The 24,394-nt window shown below is 39.0% G+C and overlaps 3 protein-coding genes across 4 annotated transcripts in view; 1 reads left to right on the top strand and 2 right to left on the bottom strand.

The window, feature by feature from the left end:
• LOC102085616 (solute carrier organic anion transporter family member 1C1) overlaps window positions 1-6,663 on the top strand; it is a 41,986-nt gene extending 35,323 nt beyond the window's left edge. Inside the window, exon 17 of the mRNA XM_065030966.1 lies at window positions 5,027-6,663. Within this exon, the coding sequence (XP_064887038.1) occupies window positions 5,027-5,033 (7 nt within the window). The 3' untranslated portion in view covers window positions 5,034-6,663. The remainder of the gene's footprint in view (window positions 1-5,026) is intronic.
• Window positions 5,996-23,958, bottom strand: LOC102086717 (solute carrier organic anion transporter family member 1C1). The gene is made up of 14 exons (XM_065030918.1): window positions 23,812-23,958; window positions 21,412-21,553; window positions 21,191-21,323; window positions 18,979-19,094; window positions 18,077-18,223; window positions 17,862-17,960; window positions 16,297-16,542; window positions 15,274-15,438; window positions 14,609-14,804; window positions 13,021-13,183; window positions 11,336-11,520; window positions 10,104-10,168; window positions 8,153-8,270; window positions 5,996-7,278 (listed from the first exon to the last, which is right to left on the bottom strand). The coding sequence occupies exons 1-14, from the start codon at window positions 23,941-23,943 to the stop codon at window positions 7,062-7,064; spliced, it is 2,124 nt and encodes a 707-aa protein (XP_064886990.1). The 5' UTR covers window positions 23,944-23,958; the 3' UTR covers window positions 5,996-7,061.
• Window positions 23,830-24,394, bottom strand: part of SLCO1C1 (solute carrier organic anion transporter family member 1C1) — a 41,585-nt gene continuing 41,020 nt past the window's right edge. For both annotated transcript variants that reach the window (XM_065030881.1, XM_065030887.1), the window contains one exon: window positions 23,830-23,966. In XM_065030881.1, coding sequence (XP_064886953.1) covers window positions 23,927-23,966 — 40 coding nt within the window. In that variant the 3' untranslated portion in view covers window positions 23,830-23,926. The remainder of the gene's footprint in view (window positions 23,967-24,394) is intronic.

Raw genomic sequence — 24,394 nt, 5'->3', positions numbered from 1 at the left:
GGAATGAAGGAGCCACCCAGAAAGACTGGGAAGCCCAAGAGGTTGAAGCTCATGGTTAAGAAAGAGCCTCCTACGAAGCCACCCACCCATGCCCCGTGCTGGGAGAACAGACTGCTTTTTGAGTGTCTCTGGTACATAGCCTAGTGGTTGTGGTGTGGGAATGGAAGCAGAAAGCCTGGGATTTATTTTCAATGGGACCGCAGTACTGCTTTTTTTCTTAGGTCTTCTAAAGGCACTATAAAGTGCTTACTGTATTCAGTGTGGGGGAAAAGTGATATAGTTACACCACTCTATAGCTTAGATAGCATTTTCACAGGAGAAGTATTAATGCAGTTTCAGATGAGGCCAGAAGGCATCTTCCAGGAATATCCCGTGTTTAGGTGGCTCAATATATCTTCAGCCATGGCTGCTGAACTCTCCTACAGAGGGTCCACATGTAGCCTGCTGAGAGAAAGCTGTGGCTTGACCCCCGAAGCTTCTGGTGGCCCTGCTCATTGCTTCCCTCAGGATGTGTCTCTCTGATAATGCAAGTGGGTATCTGGCCTGGCTCACACGGTGACATTGGAGCTGTGAGGTGGCCCTACATGAGGTGGTGGTTCATAATGAACAGTGGAAGAGCCCAAACACGCTTGTCGCCTTCCCTGCATCCCATGGACTGCTCCTGCCAGCACAGCAGCCTCCCTGTCACAGATAGGAGTCACGGCTTGAGTTGGTTGTATGTATATATATATATATATATATATATATATATATATATATATATATATATATATATATATATATATATACACACGTGTGTATATATATATATGTACAGCTTCAGGATGAACTCCATCTCTACTGGAGTTTCCTTCCACAGAAAGCCAGACACCCTTGGTCTCTCCTTAGACTAAATACCTTAGCGATGAATATAATCATAGAGTTTGTGCTCAAGTCCTGACCTAACCTGGCAAGACCAAGGAAACCTGAAATGTTACTCCAGTACTAACAACAGGTTATAGTAATAATAATGGTGATGTGACCTGAAATACCCAAGACAGCCTGATGGGTTTTATGTATTGATTTCTTCAACCTTTTTTAAAGCTGCAGGCACGTGGGTGAGAAAACCATCTCCTAAATATGGCAGATAGATAGATTTCTCTACAGAATTTTGTTCTTCATAGCCAGCAGAAGGCATGAATCCTACAAGATTGTCGTGGCCAATTATAACAAAATTTAAACCGAAGAGAAGAATATGGCTTTAGGAGACTGTGAAGAAGTTTCTTATCAATGCTTTAAAGTGTTGATCTGTACATTCAAAAGCAGAACCTGAGTTTAAAGAGAGAGTTCCATTTCCAGTCGCCCTATTTTAGGTAATTTAGGTAACAATTTTGAGCTGAAAAGCATTATTACCCAGCATTCTCCAAAAATCTAGCACTGGATTCCTCAATAATGCATTAAGAAAAAAAAAAAAAAATAACCAGAACATCTCAAACACATTTGAACTTATAGTTTTTAGGAATTTTTAAAGTGTCATTTTAGAGCCAGCATGCAAACAGCTTCAACCCCTCTGAATAATAGATGTTCACCTACCCCTGATTTGCTTTAGCCTGCAAATACCTTACCTTATTTTGATCAGTAGAATGACTTAGTCACAAAGTTATTTAACAGTAATATATGAAAAAAGAGGATATTTACATTGCAGTTAAAGGTATGGCCACAGCTGGGTAAGCTTGACCTACTGGGTCCAGCTGCCATCGATTACAGTGATGAAGAAGACACCTTTGCATGGGCTTTACAAATCCAAAACAGTTTCTAGGCAGTGTTTGCACTGACAAAAACCTTTGCTGAAAGCTGGAAGGCAAAGATGTGTTCATAACTACTGTCATTCAAAGCTAAAGGAATTTAAGCTAAACTTCCAGTGGTAGAGCTGTTATCTCCAGGCAAGAACTACTCTTGGATCAAGAAATGAAAGGGTGGGGACTACAGATAAAATTACATTTCCAAAACACTTATAAGCTACAGTATCTTTTCCAGACGTGGAAGGCTCATCTAGAATGAGAGAGCAACTCAATAACTATTAATGAAGAACATAACATTTCAGTTTTTGGGGCTATATCTTTTTAAAGTAGGAAACATCTCCTGACTCACTTCATTTCTTGCAGGTTTACTGTGATCCAAGTCATTAAAATTGAAGTGTTCAAAGCATTTACACAGTACTGTTTCATTATTGAACATGAGTTAAGCTTTTTAGAGCTTGCATCCATTGGGATGCCATTATAAAGTAATCTGAAATAAAAACTTTTGACTAAGCTTGGCTTATGAATTTACCTAATAAGTGTTTTAGAAAAATGCTTTTTTATCTAGCATGCCCAAACTTGCATTCCTTGACCAAAGAAATAAGACTGTAACAGAACAAGGAAGTGGATACAGACATCTCAAACAGCAAGGCAGTCTGTTCAATTTGAGTGTGTCTAAAAAATTACTACCTTGATTTCATGTGTGACAGTAACAGTGAAGTTTTGAAAGATAAATACCACTCCTTCTCCTGTCAGACCATTCAGATACATATGTGTAATGTAACAGTTATTTCCAGCTTGGTTTTGCTCCATTCTCCTCTGACTACATAGAGACTGATCTAAGATCTGAAGATACTAATGGAAACCGTAGTGGAAATACCATGATTTCCATTTGTTTCTGTAGAACCCAGAAGATATCATCTGAGAGAAATACTGGAGAGCCAGAAATGACAAAAATACATAATGCTTATCATTGAGCTCTCACTGTAGAAGGTAACTTGCAGCAACTTGGAAAGACATGATTGCAAGTAGGAAAGTAACTCCTTAAATATTTTCCTCCTTCTTCAACTTGAAATTGCACAGTGCAGGAATTCACTCCTGCATCAACACTAACAATCCTAGCATTGCATGCAGTTCCTACCCAGAGGTTCCCTTTTTGGATCAACTGGGCTGCATTATTTGCAGGTTTTCTTCATTAATGCCGTAAGTTGAACTAGACAACTTAGTTTGGTTGCTGTAACCAATCCTGTTCCCTGTATTCCCATGTATTTTCTCTTTTCCTTCTTAATTCAACTTTCAAAACAACACTTAAGAGCTGCTGTCTTTCAAAGCCTTCCCACATGTACTCTCTGCACTGTATTATGAAAACTGTTTTTGCCAAATCAACTGGTTTAGGAGATAAAATAATTTAGGTAGTATATTAATTGGAGAAATTTTTAGTCTTATTTTGAATGTTTTCCCACCCATCTACCCATAAGTGCCTGCTGCTAAGGCAGTTCTTTTCTGCAGTTTTACATTTTTTGAAACTTCTGGTCTTCTTGAAGCTTTTTAGGAACAATAAGAATCTACTTGTTCACTGCATTGTCTGCTGTTGGTTGCCAGTGAATGCCAGTGAACACCAATGTTGACATTTATTGCAAGTTCAAATTGACTGCAAGCTAGGGAACTGCATCCCTTGCTGATTAGTGTCAGCAATACAGAGATAATGACAACTCATCCAATGGCAGGTCTTCTAGACCTGCTGATGTTTGGATGACCTGGAGAACTAGCTGTTGAATTTCTTGTAGCCCTGGAGGATTTGTCAAACAGGGCTGGAACAATGGCAGTTATGAGACCTGGATGGGAAAGACTTTTTTTTGCTCCGTACTTCTTTTCAACCAACTCAATGCATTCCTAAAGTCAATGAAAACAACAAACAACTTTAAATCCCAGGTATTAAAATGAGGATTAAAAAAAGACTAGTGGGCTGAAATTAATGATGATTCAGAAATGAATCAGCTATTGAATTCTCCTTCAAAATCTGTTTTCAAGTAGAAAAAAAAATTGTATGAATAATTGGAGACTAAGGAGCTTTTGCAAGTAAATACTTGCAGGTATTTAGTGTGTGAGGAAGTAAGGAAAGTAAGGAATTCCAGAAAGCATTCACAAGGAGGTACACTAAGAAAACTAACTAGTGCTATTACTGACCACTGGCAAGTATCTTTAAAAATAATGAGTAACTGCTACAATTCCAGCTGAATGTAGTAAACAATCTGACATTCAGTTTTTGAAAGACTTGAGAGATGTGACAGCATATGAAACATCTACCCTTGAAGTGAGTAGGACACATCAGTGGTCCACCTCTGGTCAGGTCTACAACCCTAATCCAACAGAGCACACACTGTGGGCATTTTAAGTGTGAAAAATAAAAGCTTTTTTCTCACACTATTTGCCAAGAAATCCTACCTATTCAGGGAAAAAACATAACAAACACCCAAAGAAAACCAAGCCCCCTCCCCCCAGACTGCTGCAATGAGTTGCAGTTTTGAGAGTTGTAAACTCTGTCTCTGTGGGTTTAGAGCCATTGCTCCTAATGTTCAAAATTTCAGCACATAAAGGGAGGCACCTGAATGAAAGCAGTCTGCCTTTCCAAAGAGTTAAACAAAGGGTGCTATGGGTATATTTACAGTAGTGGGTATAAGAGTAGATGTAGGCATTTAATTTTACTTAATGAGTAAAAACTGTGGCTGCAGTAGCAGATTATTGCTGAAACACATTCATGTACATTTTTCTGCCAAGTAATTGTTCTCCCCTCAAAAACAACAGTGAAGAAAGGATCTAAGCCTTCCTCCCAGAATTGTAGAGGTGCTCAAAATTCTCTTGAGCCTTCTTCAAATCTATCCTGAACATGCTTAGCAGCACTCATCCTTATTTCTTTCTGATTTCCTGCTTGAAAATATATATATCTTGCTCTGCCTCAAATGCAGGCATCTTGCAGTAGGGATCGACATCTTGTGATGTGAACGTGTGTGTGTGTGTGTGTGTGCACAGTGCTTCTCATGCAGCAAGGGCTCTTAGGACACAACAGCAGCACAAACATTAATTACAGAGTTCCACTATGAGATAAAATAATTTGATCTGTTTTCTCTGCTTCCACCACAGATCCATGACCTACAGTTGCAGGTTTTTAGTGATGAAGGGAAGACCACAATCTTTTCAAGGCTGGCAACAAATCCAAGTGTTGTTCTCTCTCTCTCTTTCTATTGCAGGTGCTGAGCTGCTGTGGCACCCAAAGGCATTTGGGCTTTACTCCTGAGTCTGGCTGGAAATACTTTTTTTCCACAAGAAAGGGGAAAAGCCCTTTGATAAGCAGGTTATGACCTTCTTGTGCCAGCCTTCCTCTCTGTATCCAAAGATGCCAGTTTATTGACACCTCCTTGACATCATGAGCCTGGAATAATATCTTCCTAAATCTGCTGCAACCTTTTTCTGGCATTGTTGATTCTTTGTGCATAATTCTCATAATCTGTCATCTGGAATCAGGTCTTCTGTTCAGTTAAAACTAGTATATTTTGTCACATAGAATGTATTTTTAAAGATCACAGATTTTGGATTAAAAATATCCCTCCCAAACTCCTGGCTTGAAAGTCGCCGTAGGAAATCATATATGCACCAAGATCACAGTATCACAGTATCACAGTATGTTTGGGATTGGAAGGGACCTCAAAAGATCATCTAGTCCAATCCCCCTGCTGGAGCAGGAACGCCTAGGTGAGGTCGCACAGGATGTGTTAATAAAATATCAGTTGGGCAAAGCAGATGAGAGACAAGCAAAACTAGAGAGTTGCAACTACTTTCCCTGCCAAAATTCACTCCTGAGTTCCATAGTTAGATAAGATGATCAGTTCCTTTAGGTCCAAAGCTCAATCCTATGGCTGTATCTGGATACATCAAAACATTTGCAAATGCAATTGTAGGACAAGACCAAACAAAAAGTTTTATCAGTTTTGCTAGATGGAGAATCTCTGTCTCCGTGAAATATCACTTTATTTGGGTAAAAAGATCCCATTCTTTTCCCTTGAGCTGCTGCAACGCTGCTGACTGTCATGACACACAATGCTTATTTCAGAACAACTCAGCATTTTGCACTAACATATCTGTTAACCATATCCCACTAAGCCTTGAACATCTATTTTAAAGTATCAACTGGGTAATTCAATCACTGTTGTGAAATGGTATCCAAGTACACATCTTTTTATTTAAAGTAACAATGGTTGTCAAGCTCCAAGTGACGCAAATATGATGAACACAAACCCGCAAATACACAAAAGCAGCTTTGAATATGTGAGCTAAAGGCTTGAGCTGAGAAAGTTTTAAGGTGCATGAAAATACAGATGAGTGTTTTGCTTGACTGATGATGAACCTTTCCCGAAACAATAAAGGCTGAACGACAAACATATCGAGTATTTGCAGTAGTCATAGGGGTAGCGTTGTTGTTTGAGTGTCCTCTGCTGGGCAGTACTGGGAATAGCAATCAAGACACGAGCATATGTTGGATGGATTTTGCTTTGAAAACAACATCACTACAAAATTCAGAATATTTATTTTGTTTCATAGCCAGTTAACGAAAGAAGACGAGTTTTTAATAAAATTCTTCGAGCTTGAGATTTTAAAAACCAATTATTTCCTTTATGGCAATGTATTTTTAGTTTCAAGTAGGAATAAAATTTTCAGCTGGGCTAAGATAAAATGCTTCTTGGAAAAACACTGCTTTTGTCAATTTTGTGATGGAAGATTGTTGTCATGATTTGTTTAGATAAGGAGAAAATATTTTTCTTATAGGCTTTGGGTTTACTGCGAGTTCTGATTGAATTTGATGAAATAAAAGAACTGCTGTTAGCCTTGAGCTTGTCATTCCTGTGGCAGTCTACTTCACCGATCTGTTTAGAGGATCAGCACCACACTTTGTGGGCCTTTGGCATGTGGCTGTCCTGCCAGCAGCTATCCCTGAACCCTTTAAAAATTGCTGACTGGCTTTATTGGAAATGCCATGGGAGGTTTTCCTTTATTTGTTGAGAATTCAGTTCAGTTCATATAACTTGCTCTGACTGTTGTTGGTAACCAGGTACACATAAGGCACTTTCATACTTGTATGTTAGTTTTTCTTGTTGTTGATCACAGGTTTGCTATTAGTTTTACTTGCTGAACAGAGTTATTATTTACTACTTAGTTATTCATAACATTGTGAAAGTTGTTTCTAAGAGAAGCTGTCCTAACTCATGGAACACTGGTCTAAATGGCTTTCTAAATGCATGATTCGTTCTCTGCATCAGAAGAACCTGGCAAGCGTTCTTTGATATTGCAATTATCTTCTTTATTCATAAGAGCATCTTCTCTTCCTCCATTCTCTATAGGCCTGGAGTTCTTATTTTCAAAGTGTTTCTTTATCAATATATAAAAAATGATTGAAATTAAGTAGGAAGGACCTCTTAACACTGCTGATAAACCAAGGTAGACATACCTGTGGAGACAGAGCATAGAAGATAGTGCCAGGCATCAAAGTTTTCAAAGACATGGAAGAAAATCTCTTTAATGTCTTTTAATGATCACATATATAACAAAACAGCTTAGGGGAAAACAGAAAAACTCATTCTTTGTAAATGGTACCACAAACTAGACATTTTTACTCGTAAAAAATTTCTGTTAAAGAACTGATAATATTATTTTTGCTTGCAAAGACAGGGATGCTTCCATCATCTTCCCTTTTGGGGATCACTTTAAGGCCTTAGATATTTTTAGGGCTAGAAGTACATTGAGATCTCCAGAGTTGACTATTGTATGTAAAAATAAAAAATGTATCAGAAGTGGCCAAGGTTTGGGTGAAACTGAGAAAAATGTCTGGAATATTTCTGCTGGAGACTTGACAGTGCTTGTGCTTAACCAATACCTTCAGATGCTCAGTATGATTTCATTTTATTTATTTTTCTCTCAAATGTAGCCAATGCACAAAGTTAACATTCTTGCCAGTATGAACAAACTAACCTGTAAATAAGGTAAATGTGGGATTCCTCTTGATGGTAAATCATATGATCCTAGGTCTTTTAAATTGACTCAAAGGATATTAAAAATATGTAATTAATTCCAGAAATCTTAGTCATTGATACTGAATTATTTTTGCACAATGTAAAAACTGACTAAAAAAATTAAGAGTTTAAGATTTGATAATAACATTTCTCAGTTTCAGGAATCAGGACTGACCTAAATCTGACTCCAGAGTTAATATCTGACCATAATTTTTGATCAGTGGCCTCACACACTACAGTATAACAGAAAAAAAACGTAAATGTCCATGGAGAGGAAACGCATGAGGGTTTTTGTGCCCCATTTTGCCTTACCTGTATGCATCGGAATCATATAACCTGCAAGCACCTCGCTGCCCACAGCTTGTGCTTCCCCATTTCAAGCATGTCTTGTCAATCAGTGCACCGAAATAAACTGGTGCTGGAATCCCAGCTGCAAGGAAACAAGCAATATCACAGGAAAAGACATCTTTTTAGAAATCAGTTTTACATTTTCTTTGTGGCAAGTTACATGCTGCAATAGTGGCAATAGGTGGATTGAACTGTGGGGAGTTTTTCCTTTCTTTTATCAGAGTAACTGAAAGATGGGACACCCTCTTTGTGTCATGGGGATCATCAGTCCCCAGGAGATGTGGTCTGATGGGTTTGGTCAGGCTCATAGTCATGTCCACTGGTTTCTCAAGCACAGTTTGGAGAGTCACTGTGGCTTCCTGTGCGTGCTAAGATCCTGCAAGGGACACCTGGACTGGTTGTGTGTTTGGAGCACTGACCTGGTGCATAGTTCCCTCTTCTATGCATAGCCTACATTATCCACACTGACTGATAGTCCCTTCTGCCTGAATGAGGGTAATGCAACTGAAATCCTTAGTGTGAATTGGCCAGGTATGGAATTAGGCTTTACTGCACAACATGACAGACATGCAACAAAATCCTAGCATTGCTGAAGTAAAGCATTAACTTCAGAGGAATCCAGGTTTCAGCATGTACTGGGCCATTTTTCACATTAGCTTTGTTCCTACAGGACCATGCTGCATTCTTATATAGGAAACAATTTATGTTGTAAAAATAGGTTTACTTTCAGTCTGTTTTACCTTAGAGATCTTGTGAGACTCCGAACTCAGCAATCTATCTATAAAGGCCTGTGTCTTACAATCATCAGTGCTATAGTCAGGGTATGATTGGACAAATGCTCGTTTTGGAGGTTTCTTAGAGAAAATGGAGGCACATCAGATTTGATCTCCGAGTCACTGAAGAGAAATGCCAGCTTTTTTGAATCAGTGACAGTCCCTCTACCCCTTTGTGCAATGGAAGGAACACGCTGGCTCTATGTGCTGAAGTGGAAGCCTATAGAAAGGAGTCAGTACTTTTTTTTCGTAATGCTTTTTTTTTTCTTTTTAAATTTTCTATGGCTGAATCCCACTGAATCCAAGAATCCCATTGGCATTGCTTCTCCTGGGGGCTGAGGGAGAAATTCTGCCCCTCTATTGTCTGATGAAAGAGGTAGAAGGGAACGAAGTGTGGATATACCTTCCTATCTCAAAATGTCCCATCACCATCCTGAGTAGAGACTACAGCCCAAAACTAGCCCTGATTGTAGACATTTGTAAGAGACTGTTCATTTTTTTAGGCTTCATAGTAAGCCCAAGTGGCTGATCTTTTAGCAAACATTTCCCTACATTTCTGAAATGCAGGTATTCCTATTACATTGACACAGAAAACGAAGGAGAGAAAGGGTTTCTTGTTTCTTGCCTGCCTAGGCATCTTAATCATCAGCACTGCAACATGCTTAAAGGGAATTGAAATCTAAGCTGTCATCTAACAGGGAAGTTAAGTTTCAACATGGAGAAAACACTGCTACGACCAGAGTTGTATTAGTATTGAATGAAGGGCATGTCTTTTTGATCTTACTTGCAGCATTGTGTCTCAGCTATTGATTGAATCGTAAATTTGAAACCTTATAGTGTTGTCTAGAAATTCAAGATAATACTTTAATTTCGCTTAGAAACTCTTTCCATCTTGGAATGCCAGGTTCCCAAACTGCATCACTATTTAATCAGTAGGTCAAAGATTTTCAGAATTGTCTTAGCTAGTTTCCCAATGAAATCCTGACTGAATATTGGACCTTCAGGAAAAAAAATAGATCCTGGGCTGCTTCTGAAGATCTTAACAGCTGTTTCAAGGATACATCTGATTTACAAATGGTCATTGCATTGGTGTCATTTAAAGCTATACGAACAAGCATTTCAGTCAGAATGATTTCTCTTACCTAGCATTCTCATGATGAGTGTGTATAGCCCAACTGCAAGAGATTTCAGCTCTGGCTGGACACATCTGAAAGAAATAGGGATAAATATGAAGTATTTTCCTATCTAGTGCTTAGACAGGCCTATCAAAATACCATTAATTACCCTGAATCTAATACCCTTAATATTAGAAAGACGAACTTTGAAAGGAGTGTCCTTTCTATGTCTGCTGAAAACACTTGAAGTGGTATAGAAAACGTTAATTAAGATTTTTTTTTCCCCATCACATAGCTCCTGGGTTGTCTGTTCACTAAACATAATTAAACAAGTGAAATTCTAAAGTCAGAATCACAGTCTATCTCAGTCTTGTAGAAAAGGGCTCTCCAACTGCCTTGACTCCTGGCATACATTTTCCTCATTTGGTGGAATATACTTTACTCACTTCATGGAAAATGTCACATCACTCTAAGACAAAAATCTTGCAAGTAGCTTCATTATTGTGTCATTTTTCTGTTCTCTGATGACATTCCATTGTACAATGCCACATCTTGAACTACACAAAGCCATCTGGCAATATGCCCACCTATTTCATTGGAAAACACACTCCAGACATCAGAAATGGACACTGATCTTGAATCCATTATATATTCAGCCTCTGCCATCTCCTTACAAATACTAACATGGTCAACACTCAGAAAGACGTCTCACAGAGATGAGGAAGAAAGGGAGATTGCATTCTGTTTTCCATGCTTACTTAGGACAACGTAATGCCCTTAGGACTACAATTGAATTTTGCACTAATGCACCTGTGTACCTCGACAGACATGAGCATAAGAGCCTCAGACTGAGCTCTCAGATATCTTGAATTTCCAGATGTCTGATAAGCATCATCTGTTAGGGCAACACCACATCCAGAAATCTGGAAAAATGCATTGAATTTTCGAAATCCATACAGCCAGAATATCCAAGCAGAGAGAGAGGATGTGTTCTGGAAAACCTGGCTGTATGACAGGTGTAAGAGAAACCATTTTACAGTTAGTTGAAAGCAACACACTAGAACCAACTTACAGACAGCAGCAAAGTGAGGTTTGATGCTAACAGCTAAAACCAAATGGGAAATGACAAAAATCTTTAAAGCAAGCATGTTATACTGCAAGAAAGTCTTTTTTCCTAAGTGAAAGAGAGAAACCTAAACATATTTTTGATCCCCTCATTGAAAAGCCTCAACCTTCGCTACAGTGTTAGATTTACTTACCTAAACATAATCATGTACGCTGGGGTGCCTCCCAATGCATAACAAAAGCCTCCTATGACTTGTATTACTGTATAATAAATAAACTTCATTGAACAATCTTCACTTTTTGGACATTGCCCCAAGGTAGCAGAGTTATTTCCCGTCCACAAACTGCTGGTTTGAAGACAGCTGCAGTTATAGAAGACCTGGAAGACACAAAGCAGAATTGATAGGTGTGTGAACCAATGCAGGCATGTAGCAAGAAGAGAGAGAGGCCACAAACGCATTTGCAAATGGCAAGTTTTATTTTAGTTATGTCTCTACTGGGGGATCTCCGAAGTATCACCTAAGCTCCCAGGCAGAGGTGACACAAGCGGGGACGCAGGCACTGCAGCAGTTCAGCCCTGGTAAGAAGATCACTGGGCTGCCTGTGCTTGCCTGTATTTCAAGGCTTCAAGCAGGTGCGTCCTCTTGCTCTTTCTCACAACAAAGCAGGAATCTCAGACATAGTGATAAGTTGTCTAGAGTTTCTCACAGGCCTGTGTTATCTAACATAGAGGTTCTACTAATCAAGCATACAAGGTCAGTAAAACAACTAGTGTGATGCAAGGCTCAAGGAGCTGTGCCTTTTGCTACTAGGTTACACCACCTGATAATTGACTTGTCTCTGTGGAAAGTACCTAAATCACAGGTACCTCTCTGCTAATGCTGGTCCATCAGAAGTACCTCACAGCCTTTAGCAGCAGATACCTGTTTAGATACAGCTCATGGAGAGCCCTGAGATCAGCAGAAGTTGTACTGATACCTCAGGAGCAATAGCTCTTAACCAGGGCTTCAAGGGCTTGAGGATGTGCTGAGGTAAGGGGAAATGTGAACCACAAACCTTAACCTCTGTAGAGGCAGATTTGTGTGGGAGATAGACCCACTGTCATGGATGCTGTTGAGCCCTGCTCCCTTGCATTCCAACTTAAGACTTTAAGCAAAGAATGTCTTTTGGAGAAGATGTCTGTAGACAGCAGAGAAACAACAGCCACAGAGAAAAATCTGTTGGAGGGAAAACTGAGTGCAAGAGACACTTTCAGACCATGTATTTTCTAGAGTGATCATCTGGCATCACGAAACATGGGAACGACACAGTCCAAAGAATGTTTATATCCACGGACTGGAGCTTTCTCTCTGTGACTCTGTATTATCCCCAGCACTCTGTGCTGAGCAGAGATCAGTCAGCAAGAAAAATAAGCAGTATCCTGGCATCCCAGAGTCTCAGATGGAGAAAACAAGCTGCCTCCCCTCAAATCAGTCTGCATGCTTGGACATTAATGATCAGTATCAGGGCGGATACTACACTCTCTTAGTTTACTTCAACTGTCGGCTAAAACCTCAGGGCAGCCAAAATGAGGTTTGTGAAAGGCAAGCCGTGGACGACCCTCAGGCAACACGCAACCACATTGATTTGTTCATTTCACCCTCTTGTGTTCAGCCTACCAAATACGAAAATTAATGTCTACAACAAGCTTTTTGCTTAATGTGCAGTAACTCAGAGAAATCTCTGTCTTCCATACTGTTTGTAGCCAGAAATCATAAATACTTTACTGACTGGTCCCCAATAACTTAGGTTTTCCTTAAATGAATTATACTACAAAATTCCTGATGTTACATAGATTACAAGGTAGCAGAAAAATACATAAATTGAAGCAGGGTCTTACTGTGTTCTTTCCATGTCCCACCGAAGCTGTGCACCCAGCTAGACATGCCGAAACATAAGTGATTCCATTGTCTCCGCACACAGGATCCCACACATTGGAGGCACATTTGCAGTCAGAGTTGCATTCAGAAAATACAGCATTTTCTTGGTACGGAATGGGTTTGCTTGGAAGTTAAGAAATTTTTAATTCAGTGCTGAGATCAGTGTAATGGCTTCTGTGTGACAGTATTGCTGTCCTGAAACCCACCTCATATGCCCAGGACATACATTTTCATAGCTGAATCTCTACTGATCTGTTGGTTTGAGATTCCATCCTACTTGCATTGATATTAAAGTAACTATGAGATTGTAAAGAATTTTAAAACAAATAAAAATGCTTCTACTAATTTTAGCTGGCAGGTGTAGATAGAAAAGAAAAAGGAAAATAATAAAGGCTTTGAAAGGTCACGTAACTCCTAATTGAATGTAGAGATAGCAACAGCCTTATCAAGTACATCTTTAGCTGTTGGTAAAAACGCACCAGTGACAGAAACTAGATTTCCAGGTCTCCATAGTAAAAAATACTCTTCTCTTAAAGCCTAGTCTAACTCTTAGAGGATATGGATAATGCAGTATTCCCTTTTACTTTCAGACATCCTTTGAGTATCGAGATCTGTAATGAAGATTAATGTCTTCCCTCATCTCCTTTTTGGATTCATTAAGTTTACGTGCTTGCCATCTGCTTCATCTCAGTGCTTACTAAACATATTCCCTGGTCCAGTATTTGCATTTTAGCGTAAACGTAGCAGAGTACAGGACAAGAAACAATAAGTCCTCAGGTTCCAACAAATATAAACATCCTCATCATCCTGCCTCTCCAGTTCCACATTTTCAGCTGTGAACCAATATAGCTTAATAAATGAACCGTAGTGACAAATTATTGAACTATGGGAGATGCAGACAGGTTCACATTAGACATGAGGTACTCCGAGCAGGCTGGACATGAGGCAGTGACAACCCATATGCTATAGTGTCTTGCTGGGACCCTTGGATAGCCTGGTCCTAGCATACATTCCCTGTCCTGGTATCTTCACTCACTCCAAGAAAAAAAGTAACAGCCTGTAACTTTTAAAACCTGGTTCTCTCCTGAGAGGAGAGAGCATCTTCAGTAGGCATAAAAGCTTCATTTTGGTTTACAGCAGGCTGAGACTTGAGGATGTTTCAGTCTTTATGCCTTTTACACAGGATATGCTTCAAGTCCTCTCTGTTATGTCTGCTTCACCTTTTTGCTGGATACACTCACTAGAGAATTGCTTCTGCTGTAGACATAGCACAGTGTGAAACAGCAATACCACCCTCCACACAGCCAAACAACCTACATTGGTAATGACGTAATTTTGCTAATGTATTTCTAATTAGTCTTTAACCAGTGTTGTGGTTTGGCAGGCTGTCACTCTGCTGACTAACAGAGCTACCAAAATGACATGTGGTAGTGTTCACTTTCTCTTAAGTATTGCAAAAGCATGTTAGTCTTTCAGTCTTGATATCATAGTACATTTTTTTAAGTATTGCTGCTATGGAGAAAAACATACTCTTCATTTAATACTCACCCTTCATAGGACACTGTCATTCCTGCTACCATGTAGTTCTCACAGCCAACAAAAAAGTGCAATAGAGTGGAGGCATAGGCCAAAAATGACATGATAAATGCAAATTTAGTTGCTACAATGATGTTCATTTTGTACTTTTTCATTATGAGCCCTCCTAGGAATATCCCAAGACATACAGGAGGTAAGGATGTCAATCCTGAAAGAGATTAAAGAAGGGAAAACGTTGAAATAGAAGAGCCACAACAGGCTTAAGAATTAAAGTCTGTCCTCAGCTTGAGGTCCCTGGAAACTTTACATTCTGTTGTGATGACTGTAGGCGGGTTTGTGCTCAGCCTAATCCCTGGCTGGCACGTGTTATTTTTGAAGTGCTTAACCCTCAAACCCAATTCCATTGCAAGGCATTTGATAGATGTTCCAGCAACAGACACACAACATGTTCATTGCCCTTGGTATATTAATTATATTATATTGTATTGTATTATTTGTTCTGCTCCTGTAGGCACCAAAACTGTAGTTTGTATGAAGTTTTAATTTAACTCAAGTTCAGGATAGACCATCATTTACGTCACTTCGTTCTGCAAGGAATTCCGCCCAGAAAAATTATGTCAGAACTCATCCCCATGCACTGCTTATAGCATAAGCAGTAATTTCACTGTGTAACTCACCTATTAGAAAATTAGATTTAGATGTAGATTGTCCATACTGCTGTTCCATGTACTTTGGTTTGTAAGTCAAGAAACCAACAAAGCTATTGAACTGCAACAGTGAGCAACACAAAAACGCAAAGTACATTCGATTACCCAATACTTTTTTCAGGGAGGTATAGAAATCTGAAAGAAAGGGATATATGAGTTGGCTTTGAAAGATGCATGGCATGATTACTGGTGAATAATCTATAAAATTTAGGGCAAAATCCTCTCAGCTGTCCAAGTCCAAGTCATCCTGACCTTCATGTTTTCATATCTGAAAACAAAATCACATTCTTGAAAAACAGAAAAGGCTGAGACAGTGGTAGAGAATTCTAGAAGAAGACAGAATTATGGGTTAAGGCCTAGGTGCTCTAGTGAGATCTGCACATGAAGACTAAAGGGATCCACACAGCAAAGACTTCTTTCAGCTTACATGATTATCATCACAGGTCCAAGTCTGAGTGAGAGCTGCCTTTGTAGAGATGCCCAATGTCTTACACTGGGATCTGAACAAAGACAAGAGAATTTGACTAATGATGCAAAGCCATCTCTTCCACCCCTCTCTTAGCCTAAGGACTGCACAACTAGAGCTGACATTCAAGCCGGCTGTATTTTCTTCAGGCAGCAAAGTGCTTCAGAATCTCCATGAGCTGTGTGACGATCAGATTAATAATTTGGCTTCTCACATTACAAAAGGAGCTTTCTAATATTTTATTTAGTTCCTGATACAGAAACAACCTTTCCACTATTCAAATTTCTTCTAGCACAAAATTTTAGAGTCAGGTGCCACTCAGGCAATGACGGATTACAGGTGATGCACATAGAATCTCACAGCTCTTTGACTTCTAATAATCTTTAGAGGACCCCTTCTTTTCTGGGGGTAACTAACTAGTTTAGGCTGAAATGCAGGGGAGCCAAAATATTTTGCAAAACTATGACATTCCCACTGTATGTTGTGCCTATTGCTTCTCCCATTAATACAACATGTGATACACTTGCCTTTCAGTATTACTGACCACTTCCTTGTTTTGGGTTTTGAAGAACTAAGTTTCTTTTTTGTGGCACCCATGTTTTCCAAGAGACCATATGAAGATTTGTCATTATTTGCTTCCTCTGGCTTTTTCAGACTCTTTGGCAGGAAACAAAATGGAATAGCAGCTAGGAAATTGGTTGCTCCACCTATTAAAAAACCGAGCCACCACGCACCCACCCAGCGGGAATCCTGTGGTGTGATAGTGATGCTTCCTAGAATTGAGAGAAACAGATACGAGTTACCTAAATGAAGAAGTTGAACCTTCCCACCCTTTATCTCCTAAAACAGCTACATTTTACAGTGTCTGACTTCCAGTAGTGATGATAATCATCTGATGAGAGACCGTTCACACAGTGAAGGCATCAGGACTGGCACCCTAAATTATGTTAAGTTTCACTTGCCTTTCTACATCTTATGCTGACTGACATTTTGTGGTATACATGGCAACACAGAGACCCTTATCGAACAATTAGGAAACCAAAAGGGGTGGCAGGCAGACCTAAAGGCTGATAAATTTCTACTGAGACCATCCTCTGCTAACCTGAACTGTGGAGGTTGCTATTAAGCATATGGGCATTCTCTGTGGCATTGATGAGATTAGCCGTGACTTTAAACTTTGTGTTGCAAGGAAGACGAGAGTAGTTTGTTGTATTTTTATTATTGTTGCCTGCTGGCACATTTGGTGGTGGACCAACACTATTATACTTTTCACTGACCAGAACCAGCTCACTGTCCTTATGCTTCAGTAAAATCTGACATTGGCTTAACAATCACCAAAGACAAAACAGTTCATCTATCTAACTACAGGATCCTGAAGATCTGAAAGCTTCTTTGTCCTGCTAGTAAAACAAGATCAGCACTACTGCTGCTACAGTGAAAAAGCCGTCCCCAGTCTGCACTGCCTCACTCCCCATCATGCTGGTCCAGAGGGTGGGGAGGTGGCTTGGCCAGGAAACACCATGTCAGAGATGGCTGCTGCCTCTTCCACTGAACAGGATGAAGGACAATAGTCACTGCCTATGGGGATTGTCCAGCCCCTTTGGCATTTCACAGGTGTGAATATATACATGTGTTTTCTTTTCATCTGAATAAGCAATGGCTGTCAAAAAGTGTCTAATGTACTACAAACATTATACTAATTATAAATAACGTGAAACACTCAGCTGAAGGTGTGGGTAATCCACCCAAACTGTAAACCTGTTAAGCCAGCAGAATCCTTTCACTAGGATCCCAATTTAGTAAAATAGCTTGGGTATGTTAGAGTTCTTGGTATTATCTTTTAAGTTTAAACATGTATTGTAATCCTTTAATCCTAAACCACGATTCTAAACATGTTCCCTGTCTAATTCTGCCTTTGACTTAAAATCTTCCAGTAATTTAATAAAAGTGTAATTATGTATACAGTAAAATCAATGAAATAAATATGAATTAAATCATAGCAATGTAGTATGATAAAATTTATGCAACTGTGTAGAGGAAGCTGTTACAAACAAATATTAGCTTACTTTCACTTTTCCTCTGTTTTGCTTACCTAAATCCACAGATCCAATATCCACATACAGTCTTGCACATAAAGATCCCAACAGGAAACCAAACATTGGGCCCAACATGGCTATTGTGTGCAAACATGCTGAAAATATAATGAAGCAGATGCTAGTACATTCTAATGACTGAAAGTTTTCTTGGGCAGAGGATGATCAACCTTTTGTACTACAAATGTCTCAGTTTACCTCATGTTGAGATTACCTACATATACAGGAACATCCTCTTCTTTAGCAAAATCATCAAGATAAGAGATGCCCAATGGTGTTACTGGTGTCTCACCAATTCCACGTAACATGTTTCCCAGTAAGATATATATCCACATATATGATGATGGTTCCTTCTCACAGCCTGCAGATGAGAGTTTACATCTTTCTAATAGAATAGTTTAATGTGAAACAGTGACAAACCACAGGAAATTTGGCACATGAAAATATTATAGTTTAATATTTAAGTTATAAATGGCATTTTCCTTATGGAAGATTAATGAAAGGCCTTCAACCTCTTTATACCTTTTAATAATATTTTAACAACTCTCTCCTCCACCTCCATTGTATGTGGTTTCTAAAAATACAGATAGGTGTCATCCATGAGGAAATATGCCCATGTAAAAAAAGTATGGCAGATTGATATTGTCATAAATATATTACCTAGCATACAACATATAACTTTAACTTGAAAAGTTTGAGGTGGTTTCTGGGGCACAGCTTGGATTTTCTTTGCCTAGGTCCCATAAACACATAAAACATCCGCATTTCATATTACAAAGAAGATCACAGAAATCTCCATTTATTTCCAGTTAACTCTGTGCAGTTCTACGTCACACTATCTCTTCCATACACCCAACTCCAGGTCCTGGGTGATTTTATTGTAATTCAGAGGTGGGAACATAGGGAACTGGGGATCTGGATCCTTACAATTTGTGTTTGATGGATCTTTGCTCTTCAAATGAACAAAGTGCATTTAATTGTTGGCAATGCTCCCAGACAAGTAGAGACTGAAGTTAGAATCTAACTGAGCATCTTGCATGAAACAATTATTTACTCCACTTGTAAACAAGGATAAAACTGGCTCCTATATTTGTACTAACCCTTGCAGCTCCTTACCTGCTTGGGAGACTTCCAACAAAGTTTCATTCACACCTTGATGTAGGGAACAAGGATTTAGGCTTGAAGTTATGTTGGCTGAAGAAGCTGTATGTGATGCTGTCTCATACTTATAACTGAAAATACATAATAGTAAGTTTAGAAGCAGTGCTCACCAGGGAAAAACTAGCATAGTAGGGCAGGAACCACTGGGTTGCTGTTTCCTTAAAAAGAAAGGTATCTCTGTTTAAATATCAATATAAAGTACTAGTGAAGGAGCAAAAAAAGAAGATTATGTAAGCACATTTTGTAAACCCAAACCACTAAAATGAAGAACAAATAAAGGTTAGAATATTTTGCCTAGAAGATAAAACATTTTAAGCTGGAGAATTCAAAAGTGCTTTTGAAAGTAATTCAGATAGGATTAGAACTGTCACTGTCAAAATGTAGGTCCAAGTAAGCTCCCTATGCTGACAGAGTCAAGGAGAAAAAGAAGAATCTTGTGAGTGTAAGTCCCTCTTTTCCTCTTAGATATCTATTTTGAGGTGGTGGGGGAGCCTCAGGTGGTACCTGTTTGCCTGATAAGTGGCATTGGCTTCAGAAAGAAATGTTGTAAAACGGGGTGTGGATAAATTTATTGACTAAAAGGTACTCTTCAGCTGTATTTACAGGGAGCATGGCAATGATGTGAGGAGGCAGCTGAGCAGCTCAGGTGCTGGAAGCTGTTCAGCTGTTTTAGCATGGTCCTTTTCCTGGATATGGGCCCTGCCGAGGTGCAAAGTACAAATGGCTTAGGCAGAACAACACGATAAAGCACACATTCTGTTTCTAGGAAGTGGGCTGCCTCTGTTAGACCAGACAGGGTTATTTTTCGGGTTGAAACAAAGAGCATTTATCAGGAGAGATGGTGTAGAACAGTTTCTTCATAAAAATTCAGGCCCAGGTTCATGAGAAACTGTATGAGTTTCCAAGTGTAGATGAGCAAGATATGTAGTTTGGCCTAAGCAGTGGAAAACAGAAGTCTGATGCTAGCACAAGATGCAGTATTGTGATAAAAAGCATTCCTTGGTTTACTTTTTACAGTAGAATAACTAAAATTATTCTAACACATTTAAGAGAGGAACAGAAATATGTCTACTCTATATGCTATCACTGTACCAAAGCTATGGCTAGAAACAGTGTCACATATAAGCAACAGGCAGTAATTCTCTAATCCTGGAGAAGGTGAATAAAAATTACCTTAACCAGCCATGGAAAAATCAGTTTAACCAGCCATGTGCATTTGGATGTGAAAAGCCCTGGGACCAGTTCTACCAGCACTGATCCATCCACAGGCTCTGCGTGAAGCTGAATGGCTGCTTTGTGTGAGGAGCAGCTGTTTGCCACAGGAGAGCAAAATGTCTTACACAACAAGGATCTGGTTTGTTCTTTCAAGGAGTGGGGTATCTTCTTAAGAGCATCTTTGTCGGTTGGTTACTTCACTAAGTAAGCTCTGAATGCCTGATTTTACATGAGAGTTATGTGTTAGTGTAGATAAACTCATACTTCAGGTAGAGATGTCACTCAATACGGAGTTGCCCCCTCAGAGCTTTGGGGTCCTGTTCAAAATGGCACAAACTTATTCTGGAAATCATATTCTGTGTTCCTCATAATTTGACTGTGGTTCATAATTGACTTTCCTGCCTGCATGATCCTAGCATGTCTATTAGCAACAAATGATGCCATATTCTTAGGTTAACAGGTTAACACTGGTTTTCCCATAAGATATTCTTATAGTTTGCCATTCAGGAAGAGTATATAAGTCATTAAAGCAATAGCAGCAGCGTAGCAGTATGGTTGAAGATTTTCAAAGTACAATATGTTTTGGTTGAAACTTGAGTTTTCGTAAGATTTTCACAGGTGTTTCCTCCTGAAAAAATAAATTCTAATGATTTTATAAAATCATCTCCCTCTTTACCTCTTTTCTGAACAAGTCTGACTGAAAACTAAAGAACTGTAATTTTCCTGGTTTTTTGAGAAGTTGAACTTTTACTACAGAGAAGCCATATTTTTCCAGCCAGGTATAATAAACAGTGATGTGTGTATCAAGCATGATTCACTGCACATGGAGGTGAGGCTCTATAGGCCTTTGGAAATCTAAGACTCAAAATATACCAAGTTACATTAAAAAAAACAGAGAGCACTATCCAATTCCAATGTTAAGTTGCACAAATGAATCTTGATTAGTACTTACTATCCCATGAAGAAATGAGGCATTGCAGTTAAAATACTTCCCACAGCCATAGTAAAGCATCCAACAGCTATTACTCTGGGCCTGTGAAGTTTAGCTCCAAAGTAGCTTATAAATGCAATCACCAGCAAGTTACCTAGAAAGTAATGAACCAAAATTAGTGCCAGGTGTTGTGCCTTGTATTTCTTTGAACCATTTTCTGCATGCTACAGAATATCAATTACCTATCTCAAAGCTTCCATCAATGAAACCAACAGTAGATGATGTCAGGTCAAACCTTCGTTCAATCTGAGTGATGGAACTTTTCATAATAGTACCAGACAACGTTTTACTCAAGTAGCTGAATGACAAAGCAGCAAGAAATGTCTGGGGAAAGATTAAGACAGAAAATGAGAGACAGAGGCAGGGAAACTTGTCATTATGGTATAGGCTTGTTACTCAAATTGTAGCGACAAAGTTGTGTGCGAATCTTCATGTACCTTAATGCTACAGAGTGCCAGGGTGGTCTCTCAACACTGTCTGCTCCTGCTCTGGCTTTTCCTGCAGGAGAGGGCTGGTGCTGGGTTCTGCATTGAGAACAACTGCTTGCTTTAGGGTTCAGGTTTGCAACAGCCATCTTAATGACCAGAAAGCCTGATCTTCCCTGTGTTTGTGGCCAGAGGTTTTCCAAAGCAGAAATCCTATGGAGCAAGGATCTTCAATTTGGCAAGCAACTTACTGGGGACCACTTACCTTACTGACATCCTGATGCTGAATTTATCAAAAAGCTGAGGCCTGGTGTTGGGTAGCCAGAATGGTGGAATTTCTAGATGTTGCAGAAATGTAAAGTTTGCCAGAGGTAAAATACATAATCAAGGAAGATTTACTGGTACTAGTCCAACCTAAAATTAATCTTAGCCCAATTATCTTCTGCTTGGGCCACATGTCACTTATTTTAGGCCAATTTGTAACTGGTTCTAACTCAAACATATAGATTGCAATGGCGTCAAAATAAAAGCTTTACACAAGTTTTTATGATACCCCAGTATGTGGAAGGTGGTACAGACTAATCAAGTTCATCTCTGTCTCAGATGATATATTTTGAAATGTGTGGGTCATCACTATGTTGGTTGTATATCATATACTTAATAAGGGAAGGCTTTATATTCTTTATAATTTTATAGTTGCTTCCATCAGCAGAAGTTATGGCTTTTACAAATAAAGATATATTTCATAAAAAGTTAAACTTTGTTTAAATATTATCCAACTATTTCAACAGAGTTTAAAAAACAAATAGACTTAATTCTAGCAGGGTAAAAGTTCCAATACAGCACAATGTTGGGTAAATAAACAAAGGTAAATACAGATTTAGACTTTGCAATACTGTCTATGGTAAGGAATTAAGCCAGTCTTGGAAGCAAAAGGTTGAAAATAGGTAAATGTATTATCTTTTTGTCTAAGAATGAAGACAAAAATCTCATAAGTGTGGGTTTTGTCCTGACGTGTTTCGTATTTCCTGATCTCAGTTGGCAAAAAGTCTATGAGAACTACCTTTCTTGACTTATGTCAACAGTGATCTAAGGGTTTTTGGCTGAAATCACAAACAGATGATAAGCATGAAAACACAAATAAAAATGACTTGGGTATTTTGGGTTTGAAAAAGCAATCCCCAGGTAAACCACAGAACATTTTATAGGAAGGTAAGAGAGAATAACAGTTTGTGTTTTGCTACCTCCAAGGTATGGTATCCATTAAACTCTGATTGCCATAAAGTAAGACATAGATCCACAGTCGTGGAGTATTGCCCACATACATGACGCAGAGTTAGTCCTGTGAGTCTCCCAGAGAGATGAAATTCTATTTTTGTGGGTGTATAAGGTGGCAAATACGAGTCATACAAAATAAAATATGTAACAGGCTTGCAATTACCTATTTTTTGCCATTAATCTTTCATTTTACAGATCTTTGATAGAGAGAAATGTGTCCCTGATTGCAACTCCACTGAGCCTATAGAATTTAACCCGAGATGAAGTTGGCTGAAAAAGTAGTCAAAACATAAACCCAAGGACGTCTATGTAAAAAGAAGTCTTGCCCTTGTAGTATTTGCAGCTCAGCCAGAAGCAATAAATACTAAGACTTCAACATGAAAGCAAAATTCTTGTTAGTTTACTTGCTTTGTTCCGCCAGTTCTTCTTGTGTGCTCCTGAAAGCTTGGATGTATGTGGGAATCAGTGAACTGTTTCACCTACAGCCCTGGATTAGATAAAAGCTTTAGAACACAATCTACCTCACCTTATTTTGGCCCTACTAGAATGGGTGATGATAGCAGCCTGCAGACAACAGTGTATTATAGCCACCTATTTTGGGATGCTTCAAGTCTTCCACCGGAGTTTGCTATCTCTCTCCAATGATCAAAAGAGAGGATCTACCTGTGAGTAACTTGAGAGTAAATACGTTATATCAGGACTTTTTGGTTTCTTTAGGACAAAGATAAGATCCAATCCTTCCCTGTACCTCCAGTGTGTATTCTATTCCAGAAAAGATAGAGGGAGCATGAATGAAGTAATCCAACATGTCACATCTTGAACAACATTTCTTAACATATGACAACAGCAATTTGTGGTGGTATTGATAAGGCACCAAACCTTCAAGCCAGTACAACAGGTAGTCTTCTTTTTGACTGGTAGATTCTTTTTTGCTTCATCATCCAAAATCTGGGCAGGTTCTGCTTCCCGATTGGAGTCCTCAATATTGCTCGATTCAGTTTCCACCATCATGGCTGATTTCTTCACTGAGCAATCTGAAACCAAGAGAAAACAATAGTAAATACAAAAGCAAGTGTTCCAAACTAGAGTTTCTGATGAAAAGTAGTTACAGGAAAATGCTGAAACAAAATATTTTCATTTTAAAGGATTTGGCTCAATGACTTGGGTGTTTCAAAGTGTGTATTTGTTTAAATTCTGAGGTATATTGTTTTGACATATTTATTTTCAAGTGAAGCAATCTTCAATCTCCCCGCTGCTTTCCATTCATCTCCACTCCCTTTTTTCAGTCTAGAATGACTTTTAATGCTAAAAAGATAATTTCCATGAAAAAAAGTAAGAGACAAAGTCTCTGTCTAAAAATAAACTACAAGGGTCAACAAAGCATCAGTGCTGAATCGCAGGGAGTTCTAGTGAAGCTCTGAATTTGTAGGCCACATGGCTTAGAACCCAATCACTATTTTTG

Source organism: Columba livia, chromosome 1, assembly GCF_036013475.1.
Source record: "Columba livia isolate bColLiv1 breed racing homer chromosome 1, bColLiv1.pat.W.v2, whole genome shotgun sequence".
Taxonomy (NCBI): domain Eukaryota; kingdom Metazoa; phylum Chordata; class Aves; order Columbiformes; family Columbidae; genus Columba; species Columba livia.
Note: the sequence above shows the minus strand (reverse complement) of the source record. Positions and strands in the feature narration are given on the sequence as shown.

Coding starts and splice junctions, on each gene's coding strand:
- LOC102086717 (XM_065030918.1), bottom strand. CDS start 23,943: ATGATGGTGGAAACTGAATCGAGCAATATTGAGGACTCCAATCGGGAA. Junction 19,095..21,190: donor CCTCATTTCTTCATGGGATA/GTAAGTACTAAT, acceptor ATGTATTTTCAG/TTATAAGTATGAGACAGCAT. Junction 15,439..16,296: donor GTGGTCAGTAATACTGAAAG/GCAAGTGTATCA, acceptor CCTTTCTTTCAG/ATTTCTATACCTCCCTGAAA.